A 16,843-nucleotide genomic window follows, 5' to 3' on the forward strand; every position below is an offset into this window, starting at 1 on the left:
CAAAACAACAATAAAAAAAAGCACATTCATGTCTTTTAAACATTTATAATTCCTGTTACATGTTCTCTTTTTTTATTTTTTATTTACTTTTTATTACTATTTTTTTCTTCTACATTACTGACGGACAAAGATGACTTTTCATCTTTCCTAGACTTGCTCAGTATACGGACTGTAAGTTAGTGACAGATTGTCATTAATAATAGTGGAGGGGAAAAACTGAAAACCCATTAACTACGAATAGCTTTGTGGAATAAAAAGCATATAATTTAACATAAGCTGGGCCACCCAGCCAGATGGCAAGCAGATACAGTACCATTTCAGCCAATGTGTTCTCACTTAGAGCCAAAGCCAGGTCCAGGGAAGACTCAAGTGCTTCTTAGCCCAATAATGCTGGAGTTTTATTTCACAAAGAGAATGAAGAAAATATTCTTTCCACATTGCAAAATGTGACATCTCCCAGAGAGGGGTGATGCTGGCCTGGCTCCATGTGCTGCTTCTAGACTCATGAGGACCAGCCTGCAGCCCTACTGGGCAGGTGGCAGATGTGGCAGGTGTAGAGCTGGTGCCCTCCCTCCAACTACTGGAACTTGAGCCCCACCCCCTTTCCTGGTGCTGAGGCCCAAAAAAGGTCATCTGCCTCAAACCGGAGGCTCCAGGTTCCAGGAGGGGACTCAGAACCTTTTTGTCTTATGGGAAAGAGTGGACTTTCCTGAGAGAGGGGCTAAAGGCACTAGACTGAGGGATTGAAAGGAAGTGGAGAGAGAGAGAAACAGAGAGAGAGAGGGAGGGGGGGGGAGAGAGAGAGAGAGAGAGAGAGAGAGAGAGAGAGAGAGAGAGAGAGAGAGGAGAGAAGGGAGGGGGAGAGGGAGGGGAAGGGAAGGGAAGAGGAAGAGGAAGAAGTGGAAGAGGAAGAGAAGAGACCTGAGAGGTGCCCTCCATCCTTACCCTGCACTGTGGGTCCCTGCTCTCATGCGGTGTGAGGGAATAGCTATCCTGGACCAGGTTACATCTGCTTGGAGATTTCACGCCTCTTTGGTCAAGAACTTTGAATTACCTTCATTGTAGCTGGCAGGATGGTGGTGGAAGGGGGAGGACAGGGAGACTGGTAAAACTAGAGGCACCCAGGGAAAGAGGGTACCACGTAAAACCATCCTCACTTTAGTAAAACTTGGCAGGAGGGCCAAGCTTTATTCCTCTCCCAGATAACACTAAGGGTGGCAGAGCTAGCTAATCTCAGGGCCTCCACTTAAAAAGATGCCCACAGTGGGCAACCATGGTGTCTGAGAAGATGACGCAGCTCCAGGAGCACAGGGACTGGTTGGATTCAAGCCACTTTTTCCCCTTAATGGAGCAACTTGCATAACCCCTACCTCCTGATTGTTACCCATAAATGACCAAGTAACCACTTGGAGACAGAAAATGGGGCCCTGCCATAGCTAGGTTATGATAATCCTGGCGACCTTCTCTGAGCGCTTCCTTTAGGCCATGCACTAAGTGAGTGCTTTCATGTTCTCTTTTTTTTTTTTGACAAGAGTTGAATGGCAACTTCTTCTTACTTTGAGACATTTTGCTATATTGTTGTACCATTTTTGCTACATATTATAACTTTTTGTTAGTCCAGAATAATTTATCTGTTTTATAGATGACAGTTTGCTAGTTCAGAATTTCTATATTTTATAAGACATATAAATATATTTTAATTTATCTGTATATAAAAGTATGTAAAACTTAAGGTGAAATGCTTGTTTTGTATAATTTATTATTATAAGTAATAAGTGTAGGTATAATAATAAACATTTTTAATTCATAATATTTATAAAAAATTATATAGATGTCAGTTTTACAGAGTACACCTCACAGCTGCATATATGGTTCCCAAACAGGTAGTGGCTCCTAAGAAAGCCCGCTTAACAGAAGCTCAGAAGTCCTTAGCTGAGACAATGGAGCTTTTGAATCAGAAGAGAGCAGAATTGGAAGATGTTGAACATCATTTGGAAAATTTACAAAAAATATTTACTGAGAAGACTGAGGAAAAGGCTCGTTTAGAAGACCAGGTGGAACTTTGTGCTAAGAAACTTGAAAGAGCCTCAAAACTAATTGGAGGACTAGGTGGAGAAAAATCAAGGTCAGATTTCTGCTAATTTGAACAATATTTAAGAATGTTGGGCTTGATTATGTGACTTTCTTTGGGTATTTATTATGATTACTGATATGAAAATGGCTGGTTGAAAAAGTGGAACATTCTACAAGGCACCTGGCCAGGCTTCTCCAAAAAGAATATCAATGCTAAGGATGTTTTTTTTCCAAGTTGCTTTCAAATGTTTAAGAGAGAGAGAAGCAAATAAGGCAAATGATCATTTTTAATCTAAATGGTGAGTATGTGGATGATCATTGTACAATTCTTTCCAATTTTATATGTAATGTATGTCAAAATTTTTTTGTAACAGTTGTATGTAATGGATGTATGGCTTACTTTGTTGAAATTTGTTTCAAAGAAGATATAGTTGGCTTGATGTCTAACAAAGCCAACAAAGTTTTATTCAAATCTATTTATACTGGCTAGGACCTATCTCATTTATTGATTATATCTGTTGAATGAATAGCATGATAAGGTAATATGCCTTTGGCTTTATAGTACAGATTAGATGGTTTCGGAATGTGTTTTTATTGTAAAAGTTTCTTTAAATAGAAAAAACATCAGCCCTATCAATAGTATATCAGCTTTTATACAACTTAAATGTAATTTTAGATAATGAGTTGCAAATGTTTCTACGTTTTACAGACTAACAATAAATACTGAACCAAACAGCAGAGCCACTAGACCAAATTAGCCCGAAGAAAATTATTAGACAAATTGCTGGTGTTTTTTGTTTTTGTTTTTGCTTATTCTGAAACGCCCCGGCCTTGTAAAAAAATGCCTAACATTCTAATAATGAAAGGTGGATTGTCATTCGTATAACATAGATATGTATTATAGCATGTTAGAGCTAGAAAGGATCTATTTGTTATAGTATTTGGACTACAAGCTCCCTGCTCTTTCAATTACTGTCTTCCATCATTCTCTGAGGTATTTTGCCTTTGGTTTATCTCACAGGTGGTCTCAAGCTGCAGATGACCTTCAGATAGCATATGAAAATTTGACTGGTGATGTCTTAGTATCAGCAGGAGTAATAGCCTACCTTGGTGCTTTCACTTCTGGTTTTCGACAAACATGTACAGAAAGTTGGAGCATGTTGTGCAAGGTAATGGTTTTATATTTCATAATTTTCTTTTTAGAGCAGTCACAGTGTGTGTTGGAGTATTTTGGGGGGAAAGATAATAAGGATAAAGAAGGGAAGAAATAACTGAAAATATGGGGTCTTTATTTTTTTTTATTCTTGTTTGATAAGTAAAATATTCTATAGTCCAACTTTCTTTTGTTTCTTTTTCTAATATATTTTATTTTTTACTTTATTTTAAAAATGTTTTTATTTTTCAATTACAGTTGCATTCAATATTAGTTTCAGGTGTACAGCATAATGGTTAGAGATTTATGTAACTTATAAAGTGATATAAAGTAAGTGTAGTGCCCACTTGAAACCATACATAGTTATTATAATATTATTGACTATATTCCCTATGCTGTACTTTATATCCCTGTGATAGTCCAACTTGCAATTCAGGTTTTTTTTTTCCTGTTCCTTAGAGTTATTAAATGATATCTAATGACAAATCAATATTTTAATATTTAAAATATTTCAATCAGCAAGATGAAAGAAAACATCAGCTATTTGTTTATTTCTTACAGGAGAAAAAAATCCCATGTTCAGAGGAGTTCTCACTGAGTAAGACTCTGGGTGATCCCATAAAAATTAGAGCTTGGAATATTGCTGGATTACCAACAGATGCTTTCTCCATAGATAATGGAGTGATTGTTAATAACTCCAGGCGTTGGTAAGGAACATAAAGTATATTTATTTCAATGACTTTATTTGAAAGTTTTTAAAGTTGGAAGAAATATAAAGTAAGCACCCATAAAGCTACCACATCCTAGATCCTGAGATTAACATTTTATTATTCTCCTGCTGTATCAAGTATTTATTCATCCCTCTATTTACTCATCAACTCATTCTTTTTTATGCATTTCAACATAAGTTGCAGACATGGATATACTTCCCCCCAATACTTCAGCATGCATAGCATTAATTAAAATTAAATATTTGTTTGCTTGTTTCCTTTTGAGGTAAAATGTACATACAATGAAATACACAAAATTTAAGAACACCATTCCATGAGTTCTTGTAAAAGTGTATACAAAAGTATACACTTGTGCAACCCAAACCTCTGTCAAGATACAGAACATGAGTAACTCCAAGGAAATTCTCTTATGTCTCTTCCCAGTAAATCCCCACCCTCACCCCAATGTAGGAAATTATTATTCTGATTATTTTCCACCATAGGTTAGTTTTGCCTATTCTAGAACTTCATATAAACTGATCATATTGTATGTGCTCTTTTGTGCAAGGCTTCTTCCACACAGCATACATAATGTTCCTATTTTTTGTTGCTGAATAGTATTCCATTTTATAAATATATCACTGTTTATGCATTCTCTATTGAAGGACACCTGGGATGTTTCCAGCTTATGGCTGTTTAGTGTATTTAATTTAACTAGGTATTTCTATCCATTTTCAACATACTATATAGCTTGATAATTTGTGCAATTTTGTGGATATCTTATTTAATTGCTATCATCAATAGTGTGATACTATATGAACTTAACAAATGGTTTTATTGTTATCTTTTCATTTATATTACCTTGAAAAACTTGGGAAATTACTCTCATCTGAGAAATAGTTTCCTATAAATGGTTATTTAGTCACGTTGTTATCTAATTTTAACTTCAACTTATTCTATAAAGCAACAATAATAAAAAAACATGGTATTGGCAGAAAAACAGACACACAGACCAATGGAACAGAACTGAGAACCCAGAAATAAGCCCACATATATATGGGGAAATAATTTTCAACTAAGGAGCCAAAAACATACAATGGAGAAAAGCATCTTCAACAAATGGTGCTGGGAAAATTGGAAAGCTACATGCAAAAGAATGAAATTAGACTGCTATCTGTCATCATGTTGCAAAATTAACTCAAAATGGATCAAAGACCTAAATATAAAACCTGAAACAATAAACTGCATTGAAGAAAGTGTAGTTACTAAACTTAATGGACATTGGGTTCAGAGAGGATTTTATGAATTTGACCTCAAAGGCAAGGGAAGTAAAAGTAAAAATAAATGAATGGGACTATATCAAATTAAAAAGCTCCTGCACAGCAAACGAAACTGTGAACAAAACAAAGAGGCAACCAACTGAATAAGAGGAGGGTATTCACGAACAACACCTCCGATAAAGGGTTAATGTCCAAAATATATAAAGAACTCATACAAATCAAAAACAAAAAAACAAACTATCCAGTTAAAAAATGGGCAGAGGGGGCCGGATGAGTGGTACATTGGTTAAGAGTTGGATTGGGGTGCCAGCTCTGAGCAGCAGGGCCCCGGTTCAAATCCCACATGAGGGCCAGTGACACTGCACCCTCTACAGCTAAGATGGTGAGCAACAGCTTGACCTGGAGCTGGGCTGCCGTGAGTTGCCAGTGATGACATAGGCTGCAGTGGGGCTGGCCATATGGGAGTGGGGTTGGGTGTGCATGAAAAAGGTAAGGGATTAAGAAATACAAATTGGGGGCCAACCGAGTGGCGCATTGGTTAAGAGCTGGCTTGGGACGCCAGAGAGCCCCGGTTCGGATCCCACATATGAGGGCCAGTGACACTGCCCTCCACAGCTAAGATGCTGAACAACAGCTCAACCTGGAGCTGGGCTGCCGTGAGTCGCCAGCGTCAGGGTAGGCTGCATCCCCTGCTGCAGTGGCTTGCCATGGGCTATGGTGTGTAGCCAGCAGCCAGCGGGAGCGGCCAGCAGCTGCTGTGAGCAGCTGTCCAGAAGCCGGCGACTGATCTGCCTCACCTGGGAAAAGCGCAATGATGGTGCCAGTTTGGGCCAGTGAAGCAACATCATCCACAACTAGACTGAAGAACAAAAGGATAGAAACTTGTCTGTTCCCCTTCCCCCAATTCCCCAATAACAATCTTAAAAAAAAAAAAGAAATACAAATTGGTTGTTACAAAGTAGTCATAGGGATGTAGGGTATAGCATAGGAATATAAGCAATAATATTGCAATAACTATAAGGTCAGATAGATACTAGATTTATCAGAGTGATAGATTGGAGGAGGGCTGGGGGACAGGGTGAAAAAGGTGAAGACATTAGGAAGTACAAATTGGTAGTTACAAAATAGTCATGGGGAATATAAAGTAAAGCATAGGGAATATAGTCAATAATATGGTAATAACTATGTATAGTGCCGGGTGAGCACTAGTTGGGGGATCACTTCTTAAATTATATAAATGTCTAACCACAATGCTGTACACCTGAAATTAATATAAAATAATATTGAATGTCAACTATAGTTGCAAATTTAAAATGGCAAAAAGGAGAATGAGAATAAGAATTCAGGTATAAAACAAATAAGTCATGAGGATATAATGTACAACATAGGGAATATAGTCAATAATATTGTGATAGCATGGTACAGTGTCAGATGGTTGCTAGACTTACTATGGTGATCATTTCCTTAGGTATATAAATGTTGAATAACTATGATGTGGACCTGAAACTAATAGAATATTGTAAGTTAGCTATATTTTAATAAAATATTTTTTCTTAAAAAAAGTATAATGTTTTTAGCCCAAGACTGTTCCCCCCCGTCTCACATGCCCCAGGGTTAAGTTTTTCTTTTGCTCTGCTCCAGCTGCAATGTGTGTTTTGTTCCTACTTCCTCCAGGATTCCCAGGCATATTATTAGACCAGTATATATTAATTTTCCAGGTTGGAGTTTCCTGGGTTATGTAGCTAGTATAAACTTGCATCCTACACATACATAAAATGTATACTCATGGTTATAGATTCTCAGGGGACTTTTTACCAGCTGGAATCAATATACTTTCTTCTTGTCTCCTTATGCATAGAGTTGGATATTTTTCTATCTATGATTTCATTAATCCTTTTGTGGGTTTAAGCTTCATACAGGGGTCTCAATTTCAGTTTCTTGCCACATATGGACTCAAGGAGCCCCTAAGCCCTTAGAACTGATAACTTCCCAAGGCTAGTTGTCATTTCAGCTCATGCACTTACTTTTCTGGAATTCAGTTTTGTCTGTGTTTCTGTCATCTGTGTTTTTCTGTATGTATGTATGTATGTATGATGTATGTATGTATAAATCTCTTCAATACATGTTACCTGTGTATTTAAAAAAATGTCATATTTTATTCACCAGTACTAAGTGGCTGAAGGATTTTCAAGGTTATTTAGCCAGTCATGCTGCTGGAACCATAGTTTATAAGTAATCAATACTTGTTTTGGTTGCTTATAGTTTCTAGAGGTTTGTTTGTGTCTAATGTTGTGCAGTGGTTGAGAGCAATGCAAACTCTGGTGTCAGGATATTTGGATTCAAGTTTTTCTCTATCACTTTCTATCTTGAGATTTTGGTAACTTACTTGATCTCTCAATGCCTCAGGTGCCCCATCAATAAATGAGGATAGTAATAACTGTTATCTCATAGGAATGTTGTAAGAAAGTGCTTAGGACATGATAATTTCTCAATAAATGTTAGTTTTTTATAATTACCATCTTCAAATACCTCATTTAGTGTCTGTATCTCAAATTCTGGCTTTGCTTACTTTTTACCCATGGTGAAAATACTTACTGTGCTGCTTTCCTATTGTTTATTAACACATCAATCTGGTGACTTAACAGTAAAGCTTTGTTTTCCCCCAAATTACTACCTCTGTCAGAAGCATAGACAAATAATGCTTTTTTTCTTCAGACTTCCCAAGGATCTGAAATGTAGACTAGAATTATTTTCATACCCACACTTGGTACACTGGAATACAAATACCATGGCACAGTCTTCTCTCTCTCTGATGGACACAACAACTCAATTTTCCAATTGTATTTGTAATATTTATGTAAGTTTGTATTAAGTAGGAGTGGTATTTCTTTCTTCTTTTTTTAATTAAAATTTATTGGGGCAACAATGGTTAGTAAAATTACATAGGTTTCAAGTGTACAATTCTGTAACAAATCATCTATATATCACATTCTGTGTTCGCCACCCAGAGTCAGTTCTCTTTCCATCACCATATATTTGACCTCATTTACTCTCATCTAACCCCCTCCCCCTTACCCTCTGGTAACCACTAAACTATTGTCTGTGTCTATGAGCTTTTGTTTCTTTGTTTGTCTTGTTCCTTTGTTGCTTTCAGTTTTATATCTCACATATCAGTGAAATCATATGGTTCTTAACTTTTTCTGTGTGACTTATTTCGCTTAGCATAATAATCTCAAGATCCATCCATTTTTTTTGGATTTCTTTTAGAATAATAAAGAATCTCTAATTATTGTGTTACTGAGAACATTGATGTAGGCATTCCCAAGAACACTGATTAGCATTAAAATGTCAATTTACAGAAAATCTTACTTTTTGCAATGGAAAGAACAAATGCTGTATTTTTCCAATAATAAGTATGTATAAGGAAGAAAACAAGTCTCTTTGAATAGAATCTTGATGCATCTAGTCTAATTACTAAGCAAGTTGTATATAAAATAACTTTCTCATTTCCAGAATACATTTCCTCTGTTTGCTGTGATATCTGAAACCATGAATTATATGTTCTTGAACACAGTCTTACTATACTTACACAGAAAAAAATTCCTAAATAGATCTCAAATATATACCAGACTAAACTTGACGACTTAGTTTATGACTACTCATAACCTAAGGAAACCCATTATAGGCTAGTAGATCTCTTACTTTCAATTTTTATCAAATAATAGAAGTATTGTTCATATGATGCTAACAGATGTCATGTATTAAAATTATCTTGAAGAGAATGTGTTATATTGGAAAGAGCACAGCTTACAGGTTCACAAGATCCTACTTCTGACATTGAACTAATTTTGTAACCATGGAGCCCTCGGCAAAGCACTCCCTGAGACTAAATATTTTCATTTCAAGTAAATAAATAAATAGAATAAGACTCCTTTTCACTTTTTCTCACAGGACTTTTGTGAAGATTAATCCTTGTATGTGAAACACATTGTATTTGTCAGATTGGTGATGATATTTATTATTTAAATTACATAATTTTAAAGGAATCTCAATATCTATTTATTCCTCTCAGAATTTTTCTTTTTATATTCTAGGCCCTTAATGATTGACCCCCAGGGTCAAGCCAATAAGTGGATCAAAAACTCTGAGAAAGAAAATCAGCTAAGTGTTATTAAGCTATCAGATTCAGACTATATGAGAACACTGGAAAACTGTATTCAGTTTGGAACTCCGCTTCTATTAGAAAATGTTGGTGAAGAACTGGATCCATCTTTGGAGCCTTTACTACTCAGGCAAACTTTTAAACAAGGTAGAAGTCAGTTAATATTAGTTGGTAGAACTGATAAATGATTGGATTATCTTTGAGGCTTATCTTTGAGGCAAGAAAACCACTACATGAGTTTAATAATAGTGTTAATAACTCAGAACTTCTGTGCCATTGTTAAATGTGTGAAAGGAAATTTGGAACAAGTATCAGGAATGAACTTGAATCAGATATTCCAAAATAAATACCTCGCCTTCCCTTCATTGCCTTAATCACTGTTATCTAGACTCTAGACTGTTGCTCAGTAGAAAACATGAAGTTGAAGCCAGCCTGAAATTCCTTTATCTGTGACCATGGACTACATAAAGTAGTCCATATTGTGAATAGTAATTGTCAATGTGGACCAGCATTGACTGTAGGTTGACATTGCCCACCTTATTTTTTTCTGTTTATAAACATTTTATCTCTGCCAAACTCTAGTACTTTTAAAAGCTTTAGTCATAAACAAATAACTTTGGAATCATGATTGAATATTGATAGAGGAAGTAAGATCAAAATGAATCTTGATTTAGAAGGCTCCATGACAACAGAGAAAATGTCTTATACTACCCCAGAATGAATGTTCTGCTATATAACTGCTTACTTGCCTCTATGTATATAACTTTTGTCACACCTGTATTCCACTTTAAATTACTTGTAATCTGGGAAAGACCTTAACATTAGGGGGAGGGGGCAGAAAGAGGTATGTGTAACTTTGGCTTGCTTACTATTCATTTGTTTTTGGAAACATAGGTGGCATTGATTGCATCAGGCTTGGTGAGGTCATTATTGAGTACTCCTTTGATTTCAAATTTTATATCACCACAAAAATGAGAAATCCACACTATATGCCAGAGCTGGCTACAAAGCTGTCTTTGCTCAATTTCATGATAACTCCAGAAGGACTTGAAGATCAGTTACTAGGTATTGTTGTTGCAAAGGAGAGGTATGTATTTTCTTAAATGCTCACAGATGGCCTAGAAAGGAATATTTGTAGGCCATTAATACTTTCGTTATGTGATTATTTTGAAACCTTGTCAAATTTTATATTTTGTTATTATAAATACTTATAAAATAGTCATTCTATAACAAGTTATAAATCAACCAAGTTATATAGGGCCTTTAGTGTGGGTGGTAGATTCAAGTGACATGTCATAATTTCTGACTTGTATCTGATTGTTTGAGCCAAAAAATGTCACCTATGTATGCTATGAACAAAATCACGAATGTGTGCAAAGATATATACAGGATGTTAATAAGAAAATACTTAGAATAAGAACGAAAAGGTAGGATACTATGTTATATGTAGTATGGGTAATATTTTGTAAAATAAAAGTTAATGCATGAATGGATATCCAATATACAAAAATAGATTGGGAAAGAATACACCAAAATGTTAACAATGATATTCCCCAGGGGTGCTAAGATTATGGGTAATTATTACTATTTTCTCTATAATTTATGTGTATTTTCATTACTAGCATGTTATTTTTTAAATGAGAACAAATACACCTAGGAGGGCTACTAGTAAAGAATTGTTTCCTGAAGGAAATCTTTCAGTTTTATTAAATATATTAGGATGACATTAGTTATTAAAATTATATAGGTTTCAAGTATACAATTCTATAATACATTATCTAAATATTGCATTGTGTGTTCACCACCCAGAGTCAGTTCTCCTTCCATCACCATATATTTCACCCCGCCCCCATTACCCTCTAACCACTAAACTGTTGTCTATGTCTGTAAGTTTTTGTTTGTTTTGTTCGTTTATTGCTTTTAGTTTAATATCCCACATATGAGTGAAATCATGTGGTTCTCGATTTATTTTTTCTGACTTATTTTGCTTAGTATGATAATCTCAAAATCCATCCATGTTGTCACAAATGGCAGTATTTCGTCTTTTCTTATTGCCAAGTAATAGTCCATTATATATAATGTACCATACCTTCTTTACCCAATCATCTATTGAAGACAGACACTTTTGTTGTTTCCATGTCTTGACCACCATGAATAACGCTGCTGTGAACAGAGGGGCACATATATCTTTACAGATAAATGTTTTCAAATTTTGGGGTAGAAACCCAGAATAAGGATTGCTGGATCATAAGGTAGTTCTATTAATTTTTTGAGGAGCCTCCATACTGTTTTCTATAGTGGCTGCACCAATTTACATTCCCACCAACAGTGTATGAGGGTTCCTTTTTCTCCACAGACTCTCCAAAACTTGTTATCCCTTGTCTTGTTGATAATAGCCATTCTAATAGGTGTGAAATGGTATTTCATTGTGGCTTTGATTTGCATTTCTCTAATAGCTAATGAAGTTGAGCGTGTTTTCATATATCTGTTGGCCATTTGTATGTCTTCTTGGGAGGAGTGTCCAGTTCCTCTGCCCATTTTTTAATTGGATTGTTTGGTTTTTTTTGTTTGTGATTTGTATGAGTTCTTTATATATTTTGGACATTAACCCTTTATTGAAGATGTTGTTCGTGAATATCTTCTCTCATTCAGTTGGTTGCCTCTTTGTTTTGTTGACAGTTCTTTTTGGCTATACAAAAGCTTAAGAAAAAAAAAGAAATTGGGGAATTGAGGGAGGGGAACAGTGTCAGGGAATTGGGGAGGGGGACCAGCCAAGTTGTTGTTCTTCAATCTTAATTGTAGAGAGCGCCAGTCACCATCTGGCTGCCAGTCCATAGCTCATGGCCTCTAAGCTCAAGGTGTTGTGTTACAATCTTAGTTGCGGGTGGGTGTAGCCACCACCCCATGCAGAAGTCGAACTGGCAGCCTTGTTGTTAAGAACCCATGCTCTATCCACTGAGCAATCCTGGTGGCAGCTCAGCTCAAGGTACCAAGCTCAGTCTTAGTTGTGGGTGGGTATAGCCCATGATCGAACAGGCAGTCTTGTTAGGAGCATGTGCTCTCACCTTCTGAACTGTCCTGCCACCTGTTGTCAGCTCGGACGCAATGTCACTGGCCCATGTGGGAATTGAACTGGCGGCCCTGTTGCTCAGAACTCACACTCTTAAGCTAGCTCTTAACCAACTGAGCCACTCGGCTGGCCCGTACAAAAGCTTTTTAATTTGATATAGTCCCATTTATTTATTTTTATTTTTACTTCCATTGCCTTTGAGGTCAAAGTCCTAAAATTCTTTCTGAACCCAAGGTTCATAAGGTTAGTTCCTATGCTTTCTTCAATGGAATTTATTGTTTCAGGTTTTACATTTAGGTCTTTGATTCATTTTGAATTAATTTTGGTATATGATGACAGATGGAAGTCTAGTTTCATTCTTTTGTAATAGCTTTCCAATTTTCCCAGTACCATTTGTTGAAGATTTCTTCTCTCCACTGTATGTTCTTGGATCCTTTGTCGTAAATTGTCCATGTACACATATGGATTTATTTCTGGGCTTTCAATTCTATTCCACTGGTCTGTGTGTCTGTTTTTCTGCCAGGACCATGCTGTTTTGATTACTGTCGCTTTGTAGTATAAATTGAAGTCAGGGGCTGTGACAACCTTGTTCTTTTTTCTGCAGATTGCTGTGGCTATTTGGGGTCTTTTGTGATGCCATAAAAATCTGATGATTTTTTTGTTCTATTTGTTTAAAGATTGCCATTGGTATTTTGATGGGGATTGCATTTATCTATATATTGCTATGGATAATATGGCCATTTTAACTATGTTGATTTTTCCAATCCATGAAGACAGAATATCTTTTCATTTCTTGGTGTCTTCTTCAATTTCTTTTAAGAATGTCATAGTTTTCAGTGCGTAGGTCCTTCATACCTTTTGTTAAGTTTATTCCTAGGTGTTTTATTCTTTTTGTTTTAATGGCAAAAGGAATTGTTTTTTTCGTTTATTTTTCTGAAATTTCATTGTTAGTATATAGGTACACGATGGATTTTTGTAAATTGATTTTATATCCTGCAATTTTACTGTATTTGTTTATTGTTTCTAATTTTTTTTCTTAGTGAAGTCTTTAGGGTTTTCTATATAAATGATCATGTCATCTGCAAAAAGTGACAATTTGACTTCTTTATTCCCAATTTGGATGCCTTTTATTTCTTTTTCTTGCCTAACTTCTCTGGCTAGGACTTCCAATACTATGTTGAATAACAGTGGTGACAGGGAATATTCCTGTCTTGTTTCCTGACCTTAGAGGGAAAGCTTTCAGCTTTTCACCATTAGCTATGATATTGCCTGAGGGTTTGTCATAGCTGAGGGTATGGCCTTTATTATATTGAGGTACTTTTCCTTCTATACCAATTTTATTAAGTGTTTTAAATCATAAATGGAAGTTGTATCTTGTTAAATGCTTTTTCTGCATCTATTGATAGGATCAGATGATTTTTATTTTTTATTTTGTTTATGTGGCATATAACATTGATCAAATTGTATATGCTGAACCATCTTTGTGCCCCTGGAATGAACCCTACTTGATCATGATGTATAATCTTTTTAATGCATTGTATTCAATGCCTGCATTTTGCTTAGGATTTTTGCATCTGCATTCATCAGAGATATTGGCCTGTAGTTTCTTTTTTGTGTTATCCTTACCAGGTTTTGGTATCAGGGTAATGTTGTTCTAATAAAATGAAATAGGAAGTATTCCCTCTTCTTCAATTTTTTAGGAAGAGTTTGAGGACAGATATTAAATCCTCTTTGAATGTTTGGTAGAATTCCCTAGTGAAGACACCTGGTCCTGGATTTTTGCTTTTGGGGAGATTTGGATGCTTGTTTCAATTTCCTTACAGTTGATCAGTCTATTTAGATTTTCCAGTTCTTCATGATTCAGCCTGGGAAGGTTTATATATTTCTTGTACATTTCTTCTAGGTTATTGAATTTAGTGTTATATAGTCCTTCACAGTATTCTCATATGATTCTTTGTATTTCTGTGGTATTCATCATGACTTTTCTTTCATTTCTGATTTTGTTTATTTGTGTCTTTTTTTTTTTTTTTGCTTAGTGAGTCTATCCAGGGATTTGTTAATTTTATTAATCTTTTAAAGAACCAGCTCTTTGTTGCATTAGGAATTTTTATTGTCTTTTTGTTCTCTGTTTCACTTCATTGTGCTCCAATTTTTATTATTTTTTTCCTTTTGCTTACTTTGGGTTTCTTTTGTTCTTCTTTTTCTGTAAGATGTAATGTTAGGGTGCCTATTGGGGATTTTTCTTGTTTCTTGAGATAGACCTGTAATGATATAAATTTCTTTCTTACTACGGCTTTGCCACGTCCCAGTAATTTTGATATGATGTATCTTCATTCTCATTTGTTTGTAAGTATCTTTTGAATCTCTCCTTTTATTTCTTTTTTGACCCAGTCATTCTTCAGTAGTATGTTGTTTAATTCCACATATTTGTGTTTTTTTTCTGCTTGTTTTTGCAATTGATCTCGAATTTCAAGCCTTGTGGTTGGAGAATATGCTTGTTATGATTTCAAATTAAAATTTGTTCAGGCTCATTTTGTTTCCCAACATCTGGTCTACACTTGAGAATGTTCCATGTGCACTAGAAAAGAATGTGTAGTCTGGTGTTGTAGGATGAAAGGCTCTGTAAATGTCAGTTATGTCCATTTGGTCAAGTGTGTCATTTAAGGCTGATATTTTCTTATTGATTTTCTGTTTGGATGATATAGCCATAGCTATTAATGGCATATTTAGGTCCCCTACTATAATTATGTTTTTGTGAGTTTCTTCCTTTAGTTCAGTTAGTATTTGCTTTGTAAATTTTGGTGCTCCCTGATTGGGAGCATGTATATTGATAAGTGTTATGTATTCTTGTTGTAGTGTCCCCTTTATCATTATGAAATGTCCATCTTTGTCTCTTGTTACCTTTTTTATCCCGGAGTCTGTTTCATCAGATTTAAGTATAGCTACACCTGATTTTCTCTGCATACTATTTCTTGGAGTATTGTTTTCCACCCTTTCACTTTGAGTTTGTATTTGTCCTTGTAGGTGAGATGTATTTCTTCTTCAAGCATATGGTTGGGTTTTGTTTTTTGTTCCAATTTGCTATTCTGTGTCTTTTTATTGGTGAGTTCAGTCCATTTACATTTAGGGTGATTATTGATATATGAGGATTTCATATAGACATTTCATCTTTTGTTTTATGATAGTTGGTGTCTCCATTGTTTCTTTGCCTTTGTGTTCCTGTCTGTTATATTAATTTGGCTGTATTCTATGATTTGTTCCTCTCTCTGAAGGAAGTCTTTGATTTTGCTTGAAGCTTTATATAACATTATCATGTAGTCTATTACATGACATCAAACTATAATTGAAAATATGTAACCATGAGATACTTTTGTTACTTCCAATATTTGAATTTCATGAGAGACCATATCATAATATAATCTATAACATAGTGAATTATGTTATTTTGAAGTTTCATACAATCTTGATAAGATGCTGAGTGCCAATTCTGTCTTTTGCTTGAAGAAGTAGTTGTATGACAAATCATTCTTTCCATGTCTGCTATTGTAGAAGAGACAATGCAATGAGACTGAATATGACAAAGCCAAGGAATAAATAAGAAATTTCATACTCTGAGTTTCTTCTCCAGTTCTTATTCTAACATAATTGGCTGAGTCATATCGATAAACTTAAAATATTCTTAAACTTACTACAGTATTGTTATTGCCACATTTTACACTTATACAATTAATGCTTATTTTTGCTTGAATGTCTCAAGTTATTATTTGAATGGAAGTAACTTTTCCCCCTTATATTAGGATAAAGATATTAGTCATCTTTGTATTACATGTCCAAAAATTATTTAAATGTCTACAGAATTGTGATATCTAGTCTTTGGATATGAATTTAGATTAAATAGTACAAATTTAGACTAAATGTTTCTATCTTTTTAGGCCAGAATTAGAAGAGGAAAGAAATGCTCTTATTCTTCAGTCTGCAGCTAATAAGAAACAGCTAAAAGATATAGAGAAAAAAATTTTGGAAACACTGTCATCTTCAGAAGGGAACATTTTAGAAGATGAAAGTGCAATTAAAGTCTTAGACTCTGCTAAAATGATGTCCAATGAGATAACAAAGAAACAGCAGGTGAAAAAAAAGAGTCCTAACAATCTTTTGAGTATTACGATTCCAATTTACTCCCAGTCCCTGAGGAAAGTGCTATACTAGGCTTACTGGAACAGAAAAAGAATTTATAAAATACTAAAACATAGAAATTAATTTAATTAATTTATTAATTTAAGATTTTATTGAGGAATTGGGAAGGGAGCAGTGTTGGGGAATTGGGGAAGGGGGAACATTGTGTTTTTCCAGGACCCATCAGCTCCAAGTCAAGTTGTTGTCCTTCAGTCTTAGTTG

At 35.1% G+C, this 16,843-nt stretch overlaps 1 protein-coding gene across 1 annotated transcript in view; it reads left to right on the top strand.

Annotated features, from left to right (window-relative positions):
- Window positions 1-16,843, top strand: part of LOC109377589 (dynein heavy chain 7, axonemal-like) — a gene marked incomplete at its 5' end in the record, with an annotated part of 115,723 nt that overhangs the window by 19,786 nt on the left and 79,094 nt on the right. Inside the window, 6 exons of the mRNA XM_019633989.1 lie at window positions 1,884-2,125; window positions 3,095-3,242; window positions 3,788-3,933; window positions 9,311-9,525; window positions 10,273-10,465; window positions 16,381-16,573. Of these exons, the coding sequence (XP_019489534.1) occupies window positions 1,884-2,125; window positions 3,095-3,242; window positions 3,788-3,933; window positions 9,311-9,525; window positions 10,273-10,465; window positions 16,381-16,573 (1,137 nt within the window). The remainder of the gene's footprint in view (window positions 1-1,883; window positions 2,126-3,094; window positions 3,243-3,787; window positions 3,934-9,310; window positions 9,526-10,272; window positions 10,466-16,380; window positions 16,574-16,843) is intronic.

This window comes from Hipposideros armiger, unplaced genomic scaffold (assembly GCF_001890085.2).
Source record: "Hipposideros armiger isolate ML-2016 unplaced genomic scaffold, ASM189008v1 scaffold_1465, whole genome shotgun sequence".
Taxonomy (NCBI): Eukaryota; Metazoa; Chordata; class Mammalia; order Chiroptera; family Hipposideridae; genus Hipposideros; species Hipposideros armiger.